Below are 18,955 nucleotides of genomic sequence, written 5' to 3'. Positions count from 1 at the left end.
AAACCACCCCATAACAAAACCAAATCGAACCTCAACTATATCAGACATCCATACAAACAAAACAAACACAGACAAATACAAAATTTTAGGTAGTGTCCTTGGGCACAACAGCTAGAGCAGGACAACAAATCAAATCTGTCAGTTTGGACTGCACCACACTAGCCGAACCTGTTTCTGTGGTCAGGAGGACCTGCTGTTTTCCTTGGCTAAGAGGACAGCACCCAGAGGGCCAGACTGAGCATCCATGTAGCAGGATGCATGTTCCCAGCCTGACAGCATCAGCAACTGACCATCACTTCCTAACAATATTCAGAAGTATCTTTCAGGCAGGCAGTGTATTTAGAAGTTCTGCTTACCATCAGATATGAGCTATTTTGAGGACTGCTGCACCTATAAACACATGGACTGTGGGTTTTGGTCAACAGCCAGATGAGTATGAGCTAGCAGTGTGCCCAGGTGGCAAAGGCAGCCAAGAGCATCCTAGCCTGTATCAGGAATAGTGTGGCGAGCAGGACTAGGGAAGTGATCATCCCCCTGTACTTGGCACTGGTGAGGCCCCACCTGAAGTACTGTGTTCAGTTTTGGGTCCCTCATTACAAGAAAGACTGAGATTCTGGAGCATGTCCAGAGAAGGGCACTGAAGCTGGGGAGGGGCCTGGAGAACAACTCTGATGAGGAGCGGCTGAGGAAATAGGGGTTGTTTAGCCTGGAGAAAAGGAGGCTGAGGGGAGACCTCATTGCTCTCTACAACTACCTGAAAGGAGTTGGGTCGGTTTCTTCTCCCAAGTAACAAGCGATGGGACAAGAGGAAATGGCCTCAAGTTACACCAGGGGAGGTTTAGATTGGGTATTAGGAAAAATTTCTTCACTGAAAGGGTTATCAAGCCTTGGAAGAGGCTGCCCAGGGAAGCGGTTGAATCACCATCCCTGAAGGTATTTAAAAGATGGGTAGACGTGGTGCTTAAGGACATGGTTTAGTGGTGCACTTGGCAGTGTTCAGTTGATAGTTGGATTTGATGATCTTATAGGTCCCTTCCAACCTCAACAATTCTATGATTCTATGTTAAAAATTATATTCACGGAGGACTGATCACCTCGAACCATCTTGGCAAACTAGCACACACAGAACAGATGATGGTTATTGATATGTAAGTATCAAAGTAGCTGGGTAACAAGTCAAATTTATCCATACTTGCGTATCACTTCAGAGGATCAAAACTTACGTTCCAAAATGAGCAGGACGGGCATTGTTTAAAAGAATAAAAATACATAATTTACAACTTTTACCAAGCAAACTTCCCAACTTTGCTATATTCTCCTGCCAGGTGTCTGTTTCACAGGTTGCGATCCTTTGAAAATCTGAACATCTCCACTGACTTCTTACAGTTCAATGTACTTGAATAGCTCTTCCTATGAGACGCAGTTCGGCCTGGAAACGTCTTAGCTCAGAATGTCTTGAACAGGAGTAAGAACAAAACTGGTCGATCCTTTCAAAGGGGAAATCATACCAAAGAAGTTCCAAATTTATACAGTAAATAAACTTTATTTCATCTCAGCTCCTGTCAGGTTAGTGCTGTCAACAGTCACAGATCAGCATATGATACAGTTATGTATTAACTATTTACAATTTACAGTAACGTACTTTTTTTTCCAGAAAATATACGTACAAAAGCTAGGAGTAAACAAATGAGGTACTGCAATTTGGATTTATTGTAGGCAAAAGCATATAGAAGTGATCTTTAGCAAACAATCATAAGATCAAATCGGAGACAGTAGTCATCAAGAGTGCCTAGTTCATCAGGAAAATCACCTCAACCGCTACCCATCCAAAAATGTATTGCACAATTCATTCGAAAAATAAAAAAATAAATAGAAGAAACAAACCTTTTATTTCAACTCTTAAAAAACACCCAGTAAAGCCTGTATAGAGATACAGTAGTGGGCAATTCCTTCCTAGGATAAAGTCTTTTCTCTCCTTTAAAAAAATAACCTTTAACACAAAATAGAAGACAGTGTTCAATAGAAGAGGAAAAAGACTCATCACCAGATAACCCCTGATTAGCGTTTCTTGTCAAGGCAGTTTTAACTATATTCATGGTCCAAACGTGGTGCTGAGTTTTGGTTCGTGCTGTTCCATTTGTGACCTTGAATAATAGCTTTTCTTCGTGTCCCTTGTCAAGGTCCAAGAACAGAGATATGGACATATTTCTAAGCAGCAGTGTCATGAGACATTCTCATCATAATTTCTTCAAGATGGTCGTAGCCATGACTAGAAGAATGAGAAGTTAGAATAAATGAACAAATGTTACATTGTTGACAGCAACTTAGAAGCACTTACTATTAAAAAAGTAATGTCATTGTTGTTTATTGATAGGAATAGGAGATGGAAGAATTTCAGGTAAGTCAGATTGCCAAATTATTAACTGATTTTCAGCAAGTAATTCCATTCCAGTATCTGCAAAACAGTTGAGAAACTGCGATAAAAACAAAATAATCTGTAGCAAAGCAGTCAGAATTCTCACTGGAAATAGGAAGTCTACCACATCGTTGCATCTTAATCCAATGAAAACCAAAGTTGTCCTCTCTGCACAAGGCCTGTCATGAAAATTGAAATGCTGAAGTAAAATTCTGGGGCTAGCAAAAAACCTCCTCTACCAGGAAAATATTTATTGTTTTAACAATGAAGTCATCATCATCTTAATTTCTAAGTTTTATACATGCAAGAATACTATCCCATTTGCTGGCAATCTCCTGACATAAGTCACAAAAATACGTGAGAGAAAGTGAGAAACTACAATCCAATAATGAGGTCTGAACAGTTCCTATACATATTAGCTCAAGTTATGAAAGTATAACAGATAATTGCTGACATTAAGGTCAAAAATCAAGCCCTTCTGTGATATGCTTCAAATGCGGCAGAGAACGCCTGAACTTTTTACACGGGTATTACAGCCAGCATAACAAGAACTTAAGTTTCAAACATACTTTCTGCAATAATGTTGTAAATAGCTTTGTCCTATCATTACCAACAACTCAATTCTTTCCAAGAGGACTAGAAAAAAAAACAGTTGCTGATTTTGTCAAGAAGTGATCAAGGCTGGGAGGCAAACAGTCCAAATTCTATTGTGTTTTGACCGCAATAAAGTGGATCCGCTATTGTATTCAAAGGTTTAAAAGAACAAAAAACAAAGTGGAAACTGTGACTATTCCCTAAGATGAACAGATTTTTGCCTTTGAAACCGGTATTATTTTTTGTGTTGAAGGCCGTATTTGCATGACTGCAAGAGAGGAAGATAGCCTGGCAACTGCATTGTGATAACTGGCAATGGAAACAGCCTAAGTTAATCCGTTTTGCCCCGGAGGTGGCGGCGCAGGCCAACTGCTGCATTTCAGCCCACCGACAGCAATTGCTTCACGTGCACTGAATCAATTCCTGGCAACTGTGCAAAGCTTTTCAGTTGCAAAGGAGGAAAAGGAAAGTTGGGCTGACCGTATCCACCTGAAGAGTTTATTAAATATCAGACGCCACTCATGACTCAAATTGTAATCTTACCAGGTGGTGCAGAAAAAGTTTTACCAGTGTACTTCCATATCCTACTCCTCTCTCAACCGCTATCGCTTGTGTGTTGCTTGTTTAGCTCGGCTAGTCTCATGAAACCTGCACCTTTCGGCGTAAATCAGCTGCTGCTTTTCTGTAATGCTACAATTAGTATTGCAGATTCATAATGAACGTATCTTAATAAAACCTGAAAATAAACACAACAAACTGAGAGCATAAAGCTCCCCAAATTGTTCTCCCTAATCTCTCAGCTCTAGCTTCTCTTGATACCAAGCCAAAGCTCTAATTCAGAAAGGTACTGATGTTTAAATGCAATCATATCCTAATTTCTTTACAGAGAATATTTCAATCTTTTCTAAAATAATCCATTCTCAAATTTATAAGACATAGTAATTAATTTCAAGCAGTACAGTATGTATCTCCCATAAATCTGACTTTCTTGCTTATTCAAAAGAGGAGGTCAGAAAGTTAATAAAGACAAAACAAAGTCTAGTGTAATAAAATTTGATATTACATATTAATTGATTTAAAATCTGATTTGCTTTTTTCTACAACTGAGATTTCTGTAGCTCGATCAACATTTCAAGTTATCCTTGTAACTCAAAAAGATTGGTTTGGAATCAATATTTACCATTTTCAAAATTGGCTTTGTAAAGCAAAACATGATTAAGAGTAGAACAAAGTTTATCATACACACGTAGAACAAAAAATTTGAATTTTTTAACAAACAAAAGCAAGCAAGAAAAAAAAAAAAAGCAGAAGAATGATTAATCTCATACCACAGGTTTCATCTTTAAATAGAAGAAGTATGTATTAGGCTTCACTCACCCACATGCTAACTAAGCACAGACTGATGGGATATTCAGAAGATACCACTGCGAGGTGAGGCAAACTACAAAGCCAGGAAGAAAACATCTTATTGGACTACTTTGTTAATAGTGTAGATAAGAACTTTGTGGACATCTACTGCTTACAGATGAGATTACTGCAGTTAGGTGACAATAACTACATAATAAAAGCTAGATTAGTTAAGAAGATACATTGATCTAGCATGTGTTTATTCACCAAGGACTTTGGTAAAAGTTCTCAGAAATTTGTTAATTATACAACCACTAAGAGGGTAAATAATTACTCACAGATACTCAGTACTACACACACTTGTTCTTTTCAGCAGCACAGTTAATAAACAATGTACACATTTAAATTAGTTATAGATGTTTGGCCATAAACTAACATACAGAAACAACCAAGCTATATGCTACAAATGCACATCGTTGTAGCTCAGAACATTATTGCTCCTGAGCTCTAAATACTGAATATTTTCAAATACCAACATGACTCAACATTAAGTATGGAGAAACACTACTGCCATGTTAGTAAATGTCAACAAATAAAATACAAAAAACCAAGCATATTTCTTGACAGAATAATTTATGAAGACCCCTCCAACTTTTTAGTCCTTTTGGGTTTTTTTTGTGTCAGAAGTTTTACCCCAGGGCTGAAAAATCTCTCTTGGCATATTTTCCATGAAAACTGGTATGGCTCCACAGAAACTTCTGAATTTAAGAAACATGAATTTTCTGTCAGATTACTTTTTTGATTAGAAAATTAATCTGCAGAACAGCAGTCATGACTGAACTTGCTTTGTTCTATTATACCTGTAGCTATCAGAAATACAGTTTAACCAATGAGGAGAAAATACTAGTTAAAACAGTATGCTTGCTTTTTTTTTTTTTTTCTCCTCACTTTTGCTATAAGCTCAAACCTACTGCTGGAATTTGACATTCCACTGAAGAAGAGGGAAGGAGGGAGAAAAGGAGTTTTCTTGAATGCGGACACAGTGAAAAAGGAGATTTAAAAGGAAGTTTTGAATTCCTTATTCTTGCAACCTAACCTCTTGCATAAACTTGATTACTTATATAACTTACCAATGGTCGAGCATCTTCTCGTTCTAGTATCTTCTGAGTCTGATCTGCTGGGAACTTCAGCACTGTTGTTATAACCTTGGCCATTGTCTAAAAAGACACAGGTCATCTATAACTAATTTAATATGCACTAAAATGCTTTTTAACATTTTGAAATGCGTTTCACTTAAGAATACTGGATGCTATTTTTAGTAGTATCAATGGAAAACATAGTGAAACATCATATATGTATGACATGTTACGTGAATCATATGAAAACCATGAAGAATCTTCATTTCACATTGTCACAAACTGCAGCTACTGTAATTCGAGGTAAGATCTATGGTATCTATGGTCAAATAGAGTCCATTATGAAGACAGCGTACTGTTACAAATACTACTCCTACCACATTTGATCCTAACATGGCCTTTCTGAAAAGCACATTTCAGGTGTGTGGCACCTGAGAGAGTCCTTATGGATTCAACTATGTTCACATCATCCAAATATTCTGTAAAGAAATGAAACACTGGGAAAGCAAATCCACATGTCAGATGTGGAACTCAAGTTGTGTAAATATTTTTAGCGAATATACAGTAACCCCACATTTAAATAGCAAATCATTTAAATATCCTCAGATGGAAGATGTAAGACTATCAAAGCTTTGTGCAAAATAGGCAATGATTATTTCCATTTTATAAACAAATGAGCGGGAATAAAAAACTCCAAAAGGCACAAAACAAGGTTCAGGTGACTTTTAAAAGAAAGGTCAAAGTAAGAGCTGCAGTGCAGCTCAAACAGAAGGTGATTGCTACAAAAGCAATAACTGCTGCTCTTAAAGAATGTGGATGAGATAAGATTACTGCTCAGACTGTCTACTGTTTATTACCAGTCTCACATACAGAATGAAGAGGGACGTCGTAGCAAGAAAGCAGTTGCAGGACAAAAATGAGTGCAGCTAGAAGTGAAAGGTAAAGCCCTAATTTGCAACAATCGTTCCAGTATATAACTTAACTAGGGATAAAAATGAAAAGAAAGCAAAACAAACCAAGCCCTGTTGAATCCTTTCAGCTCAAAAAGCTTAATTTTAACATATTAGTAGTTCCCATAATTAAGAAGAGTGTGCGCCTCTACTGCAGTTCCCAGATACACAAAGGAATGTGCTCAGTGCCCCAAACATAACACTTATCTGATTTATTTTGCCAAAATCCTCATCACAATTATTTAGGACTAAAAGATTAGAAAGCGTCGAGCTTACAATCTATTCAAACTCTTTGTAACAGAGCTATAAAGAAAGCCCCCTCCTAACAATTTTCTGCAGGACACAATGGCATGCAAATATTAAAGAAAAAAATCTACCAACACTGCAAATACTCCATAAAAGCATGAATACTTACGTGCCAACTTAAATAGAGGCTATCTAAAACCTTCTTTCCTGAAAACATCCATTTTGTAATTTATCACTAGCAATAACTTGAAATCATCTCCAAGTTTTTGAGGCCACGAGGGAGATTTTGAAGCAGAATTATTCAACACTACTCACAGTTGCATACTTATGAAACAAAGTTACAGGGATTGCAGAATTTAGGATAGTATGTTTAACATAGTCTTACCTTACCCCTTTAACAGTCTCTACTATAAAAAAACCCTAATAACTCTTCAAGTTTGGGAGCACACAGACGTGTTCCTGTGTGTGTGACTCTTTATCAACCTATAGAAAGGCCCTGAGCTTTCCCAAACGTAATGGCTAGTTCTGCTATAAGAGATGATAGTTTGCATTCCCATTTGCATTCCCATCCCATTCAATGATCTTCAAGGTCCTTTCCAACCTAAACCATTCTATGATTTCTTGCTATGAGGCTGACATATTCTGCTATTCCATCTCTGAAAATAATACTTTTACAATGATATCTATCAGGCCCTCTATAATTCAAGAGCTGCTGGTCAAAGGCAGAACCTTCAAAATCAACGTTTTACAGAAATATGCCTTGTGTTTCTGCAATGCACAAGAGCATGTAGCAGTGCCAGAAAAATACCTGCATAAATTTACTATCTCCGACGCATACGTATTCCTCCCTGTCCCTAGTCAACATTAACACAAACATTTATTACAAACATACACCCTTGGATTGATTTTCTGGACTCAGAACAGATTCCAAACAGCATAATGAAGTTACAAGTAGAGTATCTAGGATTTCTGCAAGGCTTAAGATTTAGTGTGCTGTATAGCTCGACAGTGCTACTGTTCATGTGTCTGTAGAAAATATTGTTTTATTTGACATAGTGGTTTATGCCATGTATTTCCAGGTTCAGATATTCTGAACAAGGTGCATGCTTAGAAAAAGATGGCAATCTCATGTCATATACCCTGCCCAGGGCAAGGCAAAAAATAAAGTTGGACTGGAGGGCAAGACAGTAAAATCTCCCAGCAAAGACATGTGCAGTTTACTAAGAATGTGTTTGGTTACCAGTTACACGTTATGACCATAATTCCCAACTCTTAGATACTGAGCCACTATCAACCCTCATGGAATCACGGAATCTTCAGAGTTGGAAGGGACCTCTAGAGATCATCTAGTCCAACTCCCCTGCTAAAGCAGGATTGCCCAGAACACATTACTCAGGACTGCATCCAGGCAGGTCTTTAAAATCTCCAGAGAAGGGAACTCCACAACCTCTCTGGGCAGCCTGTGCCAGTGCTCTGTCACCCTCACCGTAAAGAAGTTTTTCCGTGTATTTGAACAGAACTTCCTATGCTCCAATTTGTGCCCATTGCCCCTTGTCCTGTCACTAGGAACCACTGAAAAGAGCCTGGCTCCATCCTCCTTCAACCCACCCTTGAGATACTTGTACACCATAATAAGGTCTCCCCTCAGCCTTCTCTTCTCCAGGCTCAAGAGTCCCAGCTCTCTCAGCCTTTCCTCATAAGGCAGATGCTCCAATCCCTTAATCATCTTAGTTGCTCAACCAGCACTGTAATACAACTGATGCATTCATTAATGTCTCTACTTTAATAGGATTCCAGGATCATTTACCAGGCTGCATAAATGGCAATCCACCCTAGATAGTTTGCACAGATTCTCTTAAATTCCTTTCAATAAAGGGGAAATAATGCCTATAGAGATCACCAATTCCACTGCTGAACCACCTCCAAGACATGGCATACATATTTGAACCATAAAAGGAGACCCTGCACAGAGAAAGGCCACTGGAACGGTCTTATAATAAAAAATTCGCCTCGTCTGGTCCAGCAGAATAAAAACTGAGAGAAAGGCATGTCTGTGCCGGGGAGGTAAATCTCAATACATATCTTTTAACTCAAGAACTGTGTTGAGGGAAAGAAGCACACGTTAATACTTTAATACACAGTCCAAGTGTGTTAGTAAGATTTTATCAATCACATTGTCATTGCTCATGGTTTTCCAGTCAGTGTAGCAGGATGAAACCAGTTTTCAAGACATAGTTCAGTAAACTTAAGATTATATGATACAATCCCTACAAGAGCAGACACTAAGCTCAGTGTCTTCCAGCAACACATCTAATGGTTGAAAGAAAACCAGCAGATGAAATCAGCTTGAAAGTACTTTTTGAAGAAAAAGTGAAGAGACCAAAGTGTCTTCATATTTAAATTAGTAAAAACACCACCCTTCATTCCGTTTTAATCTTCCATTAGTAAATGCCAGTACAGCTACAATCTTGATCAGCTAATAACAGAGGTCTAGACAATACCAGAAATTCTTCTCTTCCTGCAATACATCAGAACATTTACCCTCAATTAAAAAATGCTAAGAGGTAATCAAATTAGTATGAGCACACACTAGAGGAATACAATCACATTCAATTTTAAGAACTCTGTCACTCTCCCTTACCTATCTCCATCTAACTTCCCATAGCTAAAGATTGAAGTGTTTTGAAAGTTATTTCTGCTGGTTGTTTGTTTAAGTACACTTCCCCATTCAATCATACCAACTTTCAAACAATGCCTTGTCAAGTTATTGTAGGAACCAGATGTCTATCTTTTTCAATTTATTTTTTTTCTCCTCCCAATATTAATTTTATTTTTTTTTTTTTTTTTTTTTTGGAGCCAGTGTGCAGGCAATGTTGTAATGGCATCTTCTGGTTAAATACAATGTAATCTCCCAGGCAAATAAATACATACATATGTCTACAAATGCATACATACATATAAATGCATGCATGAATTTATTACATATATTTATTCACAGAGCTTTTAATCAAAGCAAGTGAAAGAAAGACAGAAGAGAGACCTAAAGTCAATTTACTTTAGCACTGGTGGTTGTTGCTGTTATTGAAGAAATCAACATTTTCTGTTTTCTGTTAAAAAGGGAAAAAAAAAAAAACCAACCACCCTCACAACTTGGGAACCCAAAAAGTTTTGAGGCACTTATAGTAATGTTTTGAAGATGAGTAAGAAACTACCTTAATCAGTGAAAAAGATATTTCAAATTAGGTTTTCTTGAATGCAAATTTGCTATGTGCATCAGCTACTGCAATAGTCATCTGCAGATTTGTTTGAAGCTGAAACATTGCTGAATTTTTTGGCATTTTTGCTTGTCTAAGTCCCTCACAATTCAACATCATAAAATCCAGTAATGTACTTATTTTGTTTTAATGATTTCAGTTGTTTGTTATTAAAGTAGGAGAGCTATCCAACGAGCCACCGGCTTGTGAACAGAAGGTAACTAGTGATTCTGGGTTTTTTGGATCAGAGATTTGTATTTTTAATAAAAAAGGAATTAATATCAAAGTGAAAAATGGGCTAAAAAGAGAAAGAGGAATCCCATAAGAACAAGATGTCCTGCACAGAGCACAATGAAAACAAAGCTAATTAATATAGAAACCTACATAAAACCTCCCTGCTTAATAGTAGTCCAAGTTGAAAGCAGGGCAACAAAGAATGGAAGAACTCCAGGGAGAAGTAAAAAAAAAAAAAAAAATTAGAAAAAATTCATCCACATAGCATTCATCATCCAAGAAAGTTTTTGTGTTATGACATACCTCTTTGAACATAGTCAATCTCTAAGCATCAGTATTGCTACAAGCTAATAGAATTCCAACTTAGGAATGATTTCACAAGCTTGCAGCATACAAGAAGCATACTGTGCAGCTTTTCACTATTTTTAAGAGTAAACAAATACTATCTAGGAAAGGTATACAGATTTGGGAGCCCTGTAAAACATCTTTAAGCAAAAGATATTTCACCATCTTCAGAGCTTCTGACAAACTATTATTTAATCCAACGGTCACTTATGTTTGTGTCAAAAGAGCACTTTTGCTAATATTACACATACCAGCTTTCACAATACATTAAGCTTGACCAACAACAGGACTTTTGCTATAAAAGTCTTATCTACCTGTAAAGGTTTTTGTAAAGGTTTTTGTCTTCATAGATACATTGGTGAGAGATGTGACAAACCCCTTTCCCCCACCAGTCACGCTGACATGCTGACAAAGTTTTTAAGGTATGGATCATGCCTCTTGGAGGGGAGGGGGAGTGAACACCTATCGAATCCTCTGTCAGTAATAAACAGCAAGTAATGACTCACAAACACATGATACTTCACATCTATACAGCAAGGTTGTTAAACTGTATTCTAACAGGAATCACATGTCACCATACACAACTTTCCATACCTTTGTCTCACGACCCATCATATATTCAAAGAGCACTTTTCTCAAGTATTCAAACTCAGTAGGCTCCCCAAAGAGGGAAACGTCAGTATGATGAAGGTTTCCATCTGTGTAAACAAAAATAAGAGAACATGTATACTGAGAGTCACTCACACGAATCTACGTTTCACCAATGGTATGAAATTGAGTAAGAACAAATGCTGGATTCTGCACCTGGGACAGAGTTAACGGCAGACACAGAAAAGGGTCTGGAGATGCTGGTTGACAGGAGGCTCAACAGAAGTTAGCAGTGTGCCCTGGCAGCCAAGGCAGCAAAATGCACCCTGGTGTGCATCAAACACAGCATAACCAGCTGGTCAAAAGAGGTGATTACCCTGTTGTATTTAGCACTGGTGTGGCCTCACCTTGAGTACTGTGTGCAGTTCTGGGCCGTACCCTTTAAAAAGGATGTTAAGGTCCTTGAACACATCTGAAGGAGGGCACCAAAGCCGGTGAAGGGGCTGGAAGGCATGTCCTCTGAGGAGTGGCTGAGGACACAGGGTTTGTCTAGTTCAAAGAGAAGGAGGCTGAAGGGTGACCTGGCTGCTCTCTACAGCTTCCTGAAGATGGGAAGGGGAGAGGGAGGTGCTGCTCTCTTCTCTTTGGGATCCAGTGCCAGGACATGTGGGCAATGGCTCAAAGCTGCGTCTGTCAGAGGAGGTTTGGACTTGACATGAAGAAACATTTCTTCACCAAGAGGGTGGTCAAACCCTGGAACAGGCTTCCTGGAGAGGTGGTTGATGTTCCAAGCCTGACAGTGTTTAAGAGGCATTTGGACAATGCCCTTAATACCAGGCTCTAAGTTTTGGTCAGCCCTGGAGTGGCCAGGCAGTTAGACTAGATGGTTGTTGTATGTCCCTTCCAGCTGAACTATGTTGTGCTATTCTATTCTTCTTCCCACCTCCTCCTTTCCCTACCAGTACATGCTGAGGAAATCTTTGATGCCACTTCTTCTCAGCCCCGCACTAGCAGAAGGCATTGAATACCCATGACCTGTCCTAGCCTAGGCACTGGCTCTGTCACCTTGTGGGAAGGAGGCAATGTACCTTCTGATGGGCATAAGAGCTGTGCATCGTCTCAAGATGGTCCACCTGAACAATCTGCAAAAAGCATGTGTGAAGTGCGGTTCTTGAAAGTCTGTGTTCATCCAGTTGAGCTGGGTTTCCACAGGATGGCAAAACCCCACATATCTAACACTAGTGAGGCTCAAAGACCAAGCCCTCAGTCTGAAGCAGAACGTGCTTCTCAACTAAATGGCTGCAAATCTTTTGGAGGTGAGCAATACCTGTTCGTTTCCCTGTGGAATTTTTTTTGGTCCTTGTACTCGTTTTTAAAAACGCCTGATCTGTTGCCTGTGAAAAAAACATGCTAAAACAAAAGATTCTGAGAAGAGCAGCACTCCCTCTGAGAGAAGGTCCATCTGACCCAATACTCAGTCTCAAAGTGGCCAATCATCAGTGTCAGAAGGAGATCGTACGAGCAGTGCAAGTCTACTGCTGTCATGGTCCTGGGGGTGCTCATAGGCCTCAATGTCTGGGACCAGCCTCCCCTGGGACCCCCACCCATATCTCCTGCCAAGGGCAGGTGTCTCAGCTTGGCCTGGGGCCTTCAGTCTCTGCCTGAGGGATGCTGTAGGTCTCCCGTCTCCGCCCCTGACTTCTGGATGGGCCTGGGACCTGCACTGCAGAGAGTTGCTCTCCTGCATGGAGCGCTCAGGCATAGGTCAGAGCTGGTCATGCGTAACTCTAGGCATAATGTAGCAGAACTGTTATGTTCTATTCCCTGTTCTCACCATGAGTTGAATAATGAGGAGACTGTTACTTGCCTGAAACACCAGGGCTTTTTCAGCTCCAAAAACACTTTCAAGGACACATATCACAACAGTTAAAAGTGGAAACAGTATTTTATTTTATTTATTTCTGTGTCAGAGCAGGAGATCTTGCAAAGGAACTCTAATCACAAGAAGAGTAAATGCCCAGATATGTAACACAAGAAAGATCCATAAAGTTTGCATTGTTAAGGATTTTAAAGAGTCATAAAATATGTATCTAATTAGCCAAGACAAATAAGTAATTCCTCCTCACCCACTTTTGAGTTCCATTGCCTATGCCACTCCCCAGGGGACACAGAAAGCTTAAGAACTCTGATATAGAGCTCTTTTAACTGTATGACATAAAAACAAACATCAAACAAAATGCTGTGTGATTTGCTCATCTGAAATGACATCCCAGCTCTATTATAACAGACAAGATATAACAAGGATAAGCTGTCATAAAAATAATATACGAGTGTTTTTAAAAAGACTGATGTTTTAATAAATTGTCTAAACCAAAGCATCTCTGTCAAAGAAACGAAAAACTCTGTGATAAGAACTGCATACTCACCTCTGTACGGTGTTCCAACTGATGTGACGTACGTATTTTTTTCATAACTTCTCAGCCGGTCTTCCAGTACATGAATCTAAGTGGAAAACAGTCGAAAATGATAAATGGTATATTCACAAGCAGCTAAAATAAGTATAACTGAAACAGTTTTCAGCTAAACATCATCTCCTTCTATTAAAAAACTTGTTATTAAAAACTGTCCCTAAACTACTTAAGGAAATGTGTGTACATGTGTATTTACACATACATACATCTATAGAAAATATTATGTATATATATGGATTTATATACATATACACGTGTCTATTTTTATACACGTAAGTATACATAAAAAGGACAAAAGTACTTATCAAAAAAGGTTCAGTTTAAAAAAAGAAAATATCCATAATTTCATAAAGGGTTTTCATTTTTCACTGTGCAAATGTTTTGTTAACCTGTATCACAAGCATGTGGTATTTTCATTCTCAGAGACCGAGGAGTACTTTGAAGAGTGCATAGAACTTCCGAGAGCAGGTATGAGTAAAAACTATTTTACAGGCATATTCTTTCCATAATATCTGTGTGGAGATGTGCTGCATCATCACTTGAAAAGAGCAAGCCTTTTAATACTGCAAACACAAAGTATGAAACGAATACTTTTTACTTGTTCGAACAGCACCCTTACCTGCTCTTTGAACTCCTGCTCTCTCAGTTTTGAATCATTAACTAGCGTTGTCTTCTGTGCAAGCTGCGCCTGAAAGAACAGCCACATATGGAAATCATCAAGAAACTGCTGAAGATATATCACAGGTACCTTTTCCTCAAACCTTTCTCCTTTTAACACACAAAAATTTATAGGCAGTATTTCTGCTTTCAAACTGCTGTGAAATGGAATAATCTAGAGAGCAAAGCCAACAAAATTTAAGACTTACCTGAAGTTCTGTTATTGTGACCTAGAACAACAAAAACAAATTAGATTAAATGGTATGAAAAATACTAAGTATATCAAGCACTGGACACAGGTAAAAAAAGAAAGAAATATAGACAGGTAGTTGTGATACAGTGTGTTAATTAAAGATGATAAAAATTGAAATGACCAAATCACACATATACTTACAAAAATAAGTACTCCCATAAACAGTTTAACTTATTTCTATTGACAGTACATAAAACTTATATTTACAGAGTCAAATGAGAGAATTTAAGACAATGATCATAAATATAACTTCAAGAATCTAGTATTTCCAAATCTTCACAAAATACATATTGGAGATGAATGATAATTGAATGAGCATGAAGCATGTGCCAGGAAAATCCTAATTACTATTAATACTATTCACAATATTGTATCTTTTTCCTTAATTCTCCAGGTTACATTTGGAAATGTGAACATTTATCTAAAAATAGCTTCAGCTAAAGAGCTTCATGAGCTCTACATCTCGCAAAGATACCAATGTTTATGAAGTACAGAAACAATTCTAAGCTGAAATTTCTTTCAGTGTTCCAACTCTAAGGAAAATAATGCTTTAGCAGTCGCAGGTATAACTCAACGTTTTAAAATCATTTGAACATCAAATAATTTGTGTGTGAAATGATTTTTTTTAAGGTAACCTAAACCTTAACACAGAGGTGGTTGTTTCTTCCTGAGCCTCTCTGGGATTGTGTTGAAAAGGAAAGCTATTCCCCGTCTCTGTAGGTTTATAAAACCTGCGGGTTTTCCTACACTCCGCAAACTGGATATAGGGGAAAATCATTCCTCTATGGATTTCAAACCTGTAAGTTCAATTTTTGCTTCTGAAGAGCTCAATCATCTGACCAGACACCTATTTTCTCATGAAGCGAGGCAGTTTCTGATATTTTTACATCCCAACACTGACTCTTACGGATGTTAGTACGTGCCAACTGTTTATCATAGTCAGAAAAATACTGTTCAAATGTATAGTTACGCTTTATATCAAAGTGGATGTGTTATGTGTAATGTTTGGCCTAGGCTGACATCAAGCAGCACAGGAGGTATTATAAGACAAACTTCTGTGACTTGGGAGACTCCAACTTCAGACAAACGCACACATCAATTTCCCACAAAAAGTTAATAAAAGTAATATAAAGGGCGTTGTAAACAAGTGCAAGGCAGAAGGGGCAAACATTAGGACAGTGAGTTAATTTGCACTATAAGTTTGTAGTGTGAAATAAATATATTTAGTATCTATCCCCACTGCTGCCTGTTGTCAAAATGAAAAATTTAAAAATAAGGTTAATATGAATTCTCATCAGTGACTCAACACCTCATATACTTTTCCTCTTCTCAGTGTAATAATAAGTAGTAATATTTTCAAATATTTCCTCAAAATACAATGTGGTCTGAGAAAGGCAAAAGCATGCACTCAGTCTTCTTTCAATGAAGACCTCTCTGTCCATAATTGATATTTTCAAGGCATGATTTCAGAGCCCTTTGGAATTTGAATTAAAACAAACAAAAAAACCCCACTATAAATAACTCAATGTGATTTCCTTTCCTTGTAAAGGTCTTCCAGTAAAATCAACATAAAAACACATGTAGAGGGCAAAAACCCCTACCCTAATAATCACAGCACAACTGGACGTTTTAACATACCATTAAAAAAGGTAGTATCAAATACTGCAGATTCTAACGAGGTTCACTTTTGAAGAAGTTAACATCTAAAAGAAACTGTATGGGAAAGCGAAGGCCAGATGTATAAATAAAATCCAATTAAGAGCAAATTACAGAATTTTATGAAGACTAAGCATTTCACACCTAAAGACACAAACATTAGTGCAAGCTCACTTTTTCACTCTTCCAATGTTCCTCTTCTGCCATCCTTTGTTTGTATTCCTTTTGCAAGTCTTCTAGCTGTGCCTGCAACTCGTGAACTTTTGCTGTCATCTCTTCTTCACGAGCCTTCACAACATAGGAAAATAAAAATTACTTATAAAATTAATCATCTAACCACTCAAAACCTTAACTACAGTGGAGAAAGTAATCAACAAGAGTTATGCCATACACGGAAAGAATATGCTTGAAATTCAGTATAAAGGCTAGTTATACTACAGGACTACAGAAAAGAGCAAGAAACAAACATAGGAGCTTAACAAGATTTTGCAGGCCTTTTACAATTTAGCTTACATAATTAGGATTACAGTCAGCTTTTTGAAAATTACAAAAAAAGAGCTATTTGTATCAGGCACTACAACAGCATTTGAGTATAATACAGTAAGTATACGGCTGGAGAGACTGTGCTTCCTTATATGACCCTCATGAAGGGGGACACATGATGATACAGAGTTAATTCCTACACTCTGGAAGTGACAAGGACTTAAATCCTTTCCTCACTCACTCCCACAAAGATGTTCCTAAAGCAATTTTAAACACATTTTCAGAAACAATGACTTCCCGTTCACAAGGGTTGTGCATTGTGGAGGAAAGAAGCAGTGGCAAGAATGGTACAGAAATGAACTTTTCCTGTATGTTTTATGACAATATGAAGAGTACAATTATTGGAGAAAAAAATAGGATGACCTAAGTCCTAGCAAGTTAATCCACCAATACGGCACTTTGCAAAAAGAAGTATTTTTAAAAATTGTGTCCCCTCTGGCCTTTCTGTGAGATACCATGTTATAAAACAGTACTCCTAAGTGCACGCCTCCACTGCTGAACTAAAATAAAACTCAAGTTTCACTCATGCTAACCACTGAGAGCAGTGAGCTGCCCGCCCCGCTACGCAGTAGCGCTTCAGATCAAATTAGTACAGTGAATCAACTGTCATCAAGAACACAACTGCTGATCAAAACTTTGTTCCTTTCAAAATCTCAGGAGTACAAACTATAGTGATACAGAATATTCACTGGAAAAGTAAGTACAGAACTAGAAAGCTGATCCAGGCGTAATAGATACATGGTATGCCATAAGTAAAAAAAGAATTATTTCCCTGTAAGGCCACTTTTTAATGCGTTCCTTGCATCCTACTTACTAATAATACCCTGACCTTGGCCCAAAACCTTCTGCTAAAAAGAAACAAAGGAACCCCCCCAAAAAACCTACTGAATGGGAAGTCACAGTACCTGAGCAAGTGTTACGGCCTAGAAGTTTTAAGAATAACCACCTTCAATAAAACCTTGCTCAAACATCATGACCTCCAGTGTTATTTTTCATTCATTCCCATGATTTTTCTATGCCCTCAAATATACATCGACAACTAACCTTTTCTAAGATTCTTGTATAGGTGGATATACTCCTCTAGTTAAAAACCCTCAATACCTGGAATACTCAGTTGCTTCTATTTTCCCTTGTTTGGTGTGGTTTTGGTTTGTTTTGGGTTTTTTTTGGGGGGGTGGGGGGGTGGCTGTTTGGGGTTTTTTTTGGGTTAAGGTTTTTTTACATTAAGAATCTAAAATCTTACAATTTCTAGACTACTGTTCACTGCAATAAATGAAAATTGCATGCACATCATTCTTGGTCATAGAAAGCAGTTGAAATGCAGACAAGAAATTCAAATCAAAATGATGAATGACACTTCTGTAAGACAGACCTACCTGTGAACTAGTATTTTTACAAACCCCTGAACAGACATTATAATTTAAAATTTGAAATAATTAGAGATCACCTGGGGCTCCAACATGCTACAGAATCTGTATTTAAAATAAGAACTTACTGTTCTATACAGCATCTGGCATAGTCTGAAAAGTTAAGACTTCAATAAAGTCATAATTTCCTAAATCTTAACCGCAAGGCCTATTCTGTATACACATAGGCGGCATTGCAACAAATGAAAGAATATACACTTGAAGTCAGGTATTTTATTTTTACCTCATAGATAAGCTTAAATCAAGCTACTGGAGCAAAACATTCAATTTTTCTCTAATTATATACTTCAGTTAAGGAAAAAAAGACTTAGGCCTCAAATTACAGGCTATGCTGATTTACAAGTCCTTTAATTAGGGAGACTTTAATGAAATCTTATGTGATAAAAGTTTTTAGGAAAGCTAAACAACACTAGATAAAGCAAGAGAAGTACCAGGAGAGCACTTCACAAATAAATCATATTAAGTTTAACAGACTGAATGATTCCTGCTGGTCTTTAAGGGTATATACTCAAATCAAGTTAGACTAATTTTTAGCGTCATTAACCATGTTTAAAATGCAACAACGAGTTACAAAGTTATATGAGCAAAATTCACTCTTGAAATTGGCATTATTTTTGCTTCATCTTCTTACCATTTATGAAAAACATCTTTGCATAAATATCTTGATGTGAAATTTCCCAAACCTGTCACGAGCCAAGTCAGGTATAAGTGGGGTAATAACTGCTAACTTTAGGCTAAATTGAGAAAACCTATACATCTGCTGACACATATGTTCCTATTTCTATCAGAGATCTCAATGAATATGACACACACTCATTTTAACATAAATACTTCTTAA

The 18,955-nt window shown here is 37.7% G+C and overlaps 1 protein-coding gene across 5 annotated transcripts in view; it reads right to left on the bottom strand.

Moving 5' to 3' along the window:
- Positions 1 to 1,529: 1,529 nt before the first annotated feature.
- The window catches only part of GOLGA4 (golgin A4), a 69,371-nt gene continuing 51,945 nt past the window's right edge, over positions 1,530 to 18,955 (bottom strand). For 4 of the 5 annotated variants that reach the window (XM_082479343.1, XM_082479345.1, XM_082479346.1 and 1 more), the window contains 8 exons: positions 16,322 to 16,435; positions 14,448 to 14,468; positions 14,201 to 14,269; positions 13,537 to 13,612; positions 11,117 to 11,220; positions 5,488 to 5,574; positions 4,388 to 4,451; positions 1,530 to 2,269 (listed from right to left, as the gene is read on the bottom strand). In XM_082479343.1, coding sequence (XP_082335469.1) covers positions 4,422 to 4,451; positions 5,488 to 5,574; positions 11,117 to 11,220; positions 13,537 to 13,612; positions 14,201 to 14,269; positions 14,448 to 14,468; positions 16,322 to 16,435 — 501 coding nt within the window. In that variant the 3' untranslated portion in view covers positions 1,530 to 2,269; positions 4,388 to 4,421. The remainder of the gene's footprint in view (positions 2,270 to 4,387; positions 4,452 to 5,487; positions 5,575 to 11,116; positions 11,221 to 13,536; positions 13,613 to 14,200; positions 14,270 to 14,447; positions 14,469 to 16,321; positions 16,436 to 18,955) is intronic. The other variant, XM_082479344.1, reaches the window with a different exon arrangement.

The sequence above is a fragment of the Vanellus vanellus genome (genome assembly GCF_965231255.1).
Source record: "Vanellus vanellus genome assembly, chromosome: 2".
NCBI classification, from domain to species: Eukaryota; Metazoa; Chordata; class Aves; order Charadriiformes; family Charadriidae; genus Vanellus; species Vanellus vanellus.
This window is presented reverse-complemented; position numbering and strand designations above follow the sequence as displayed.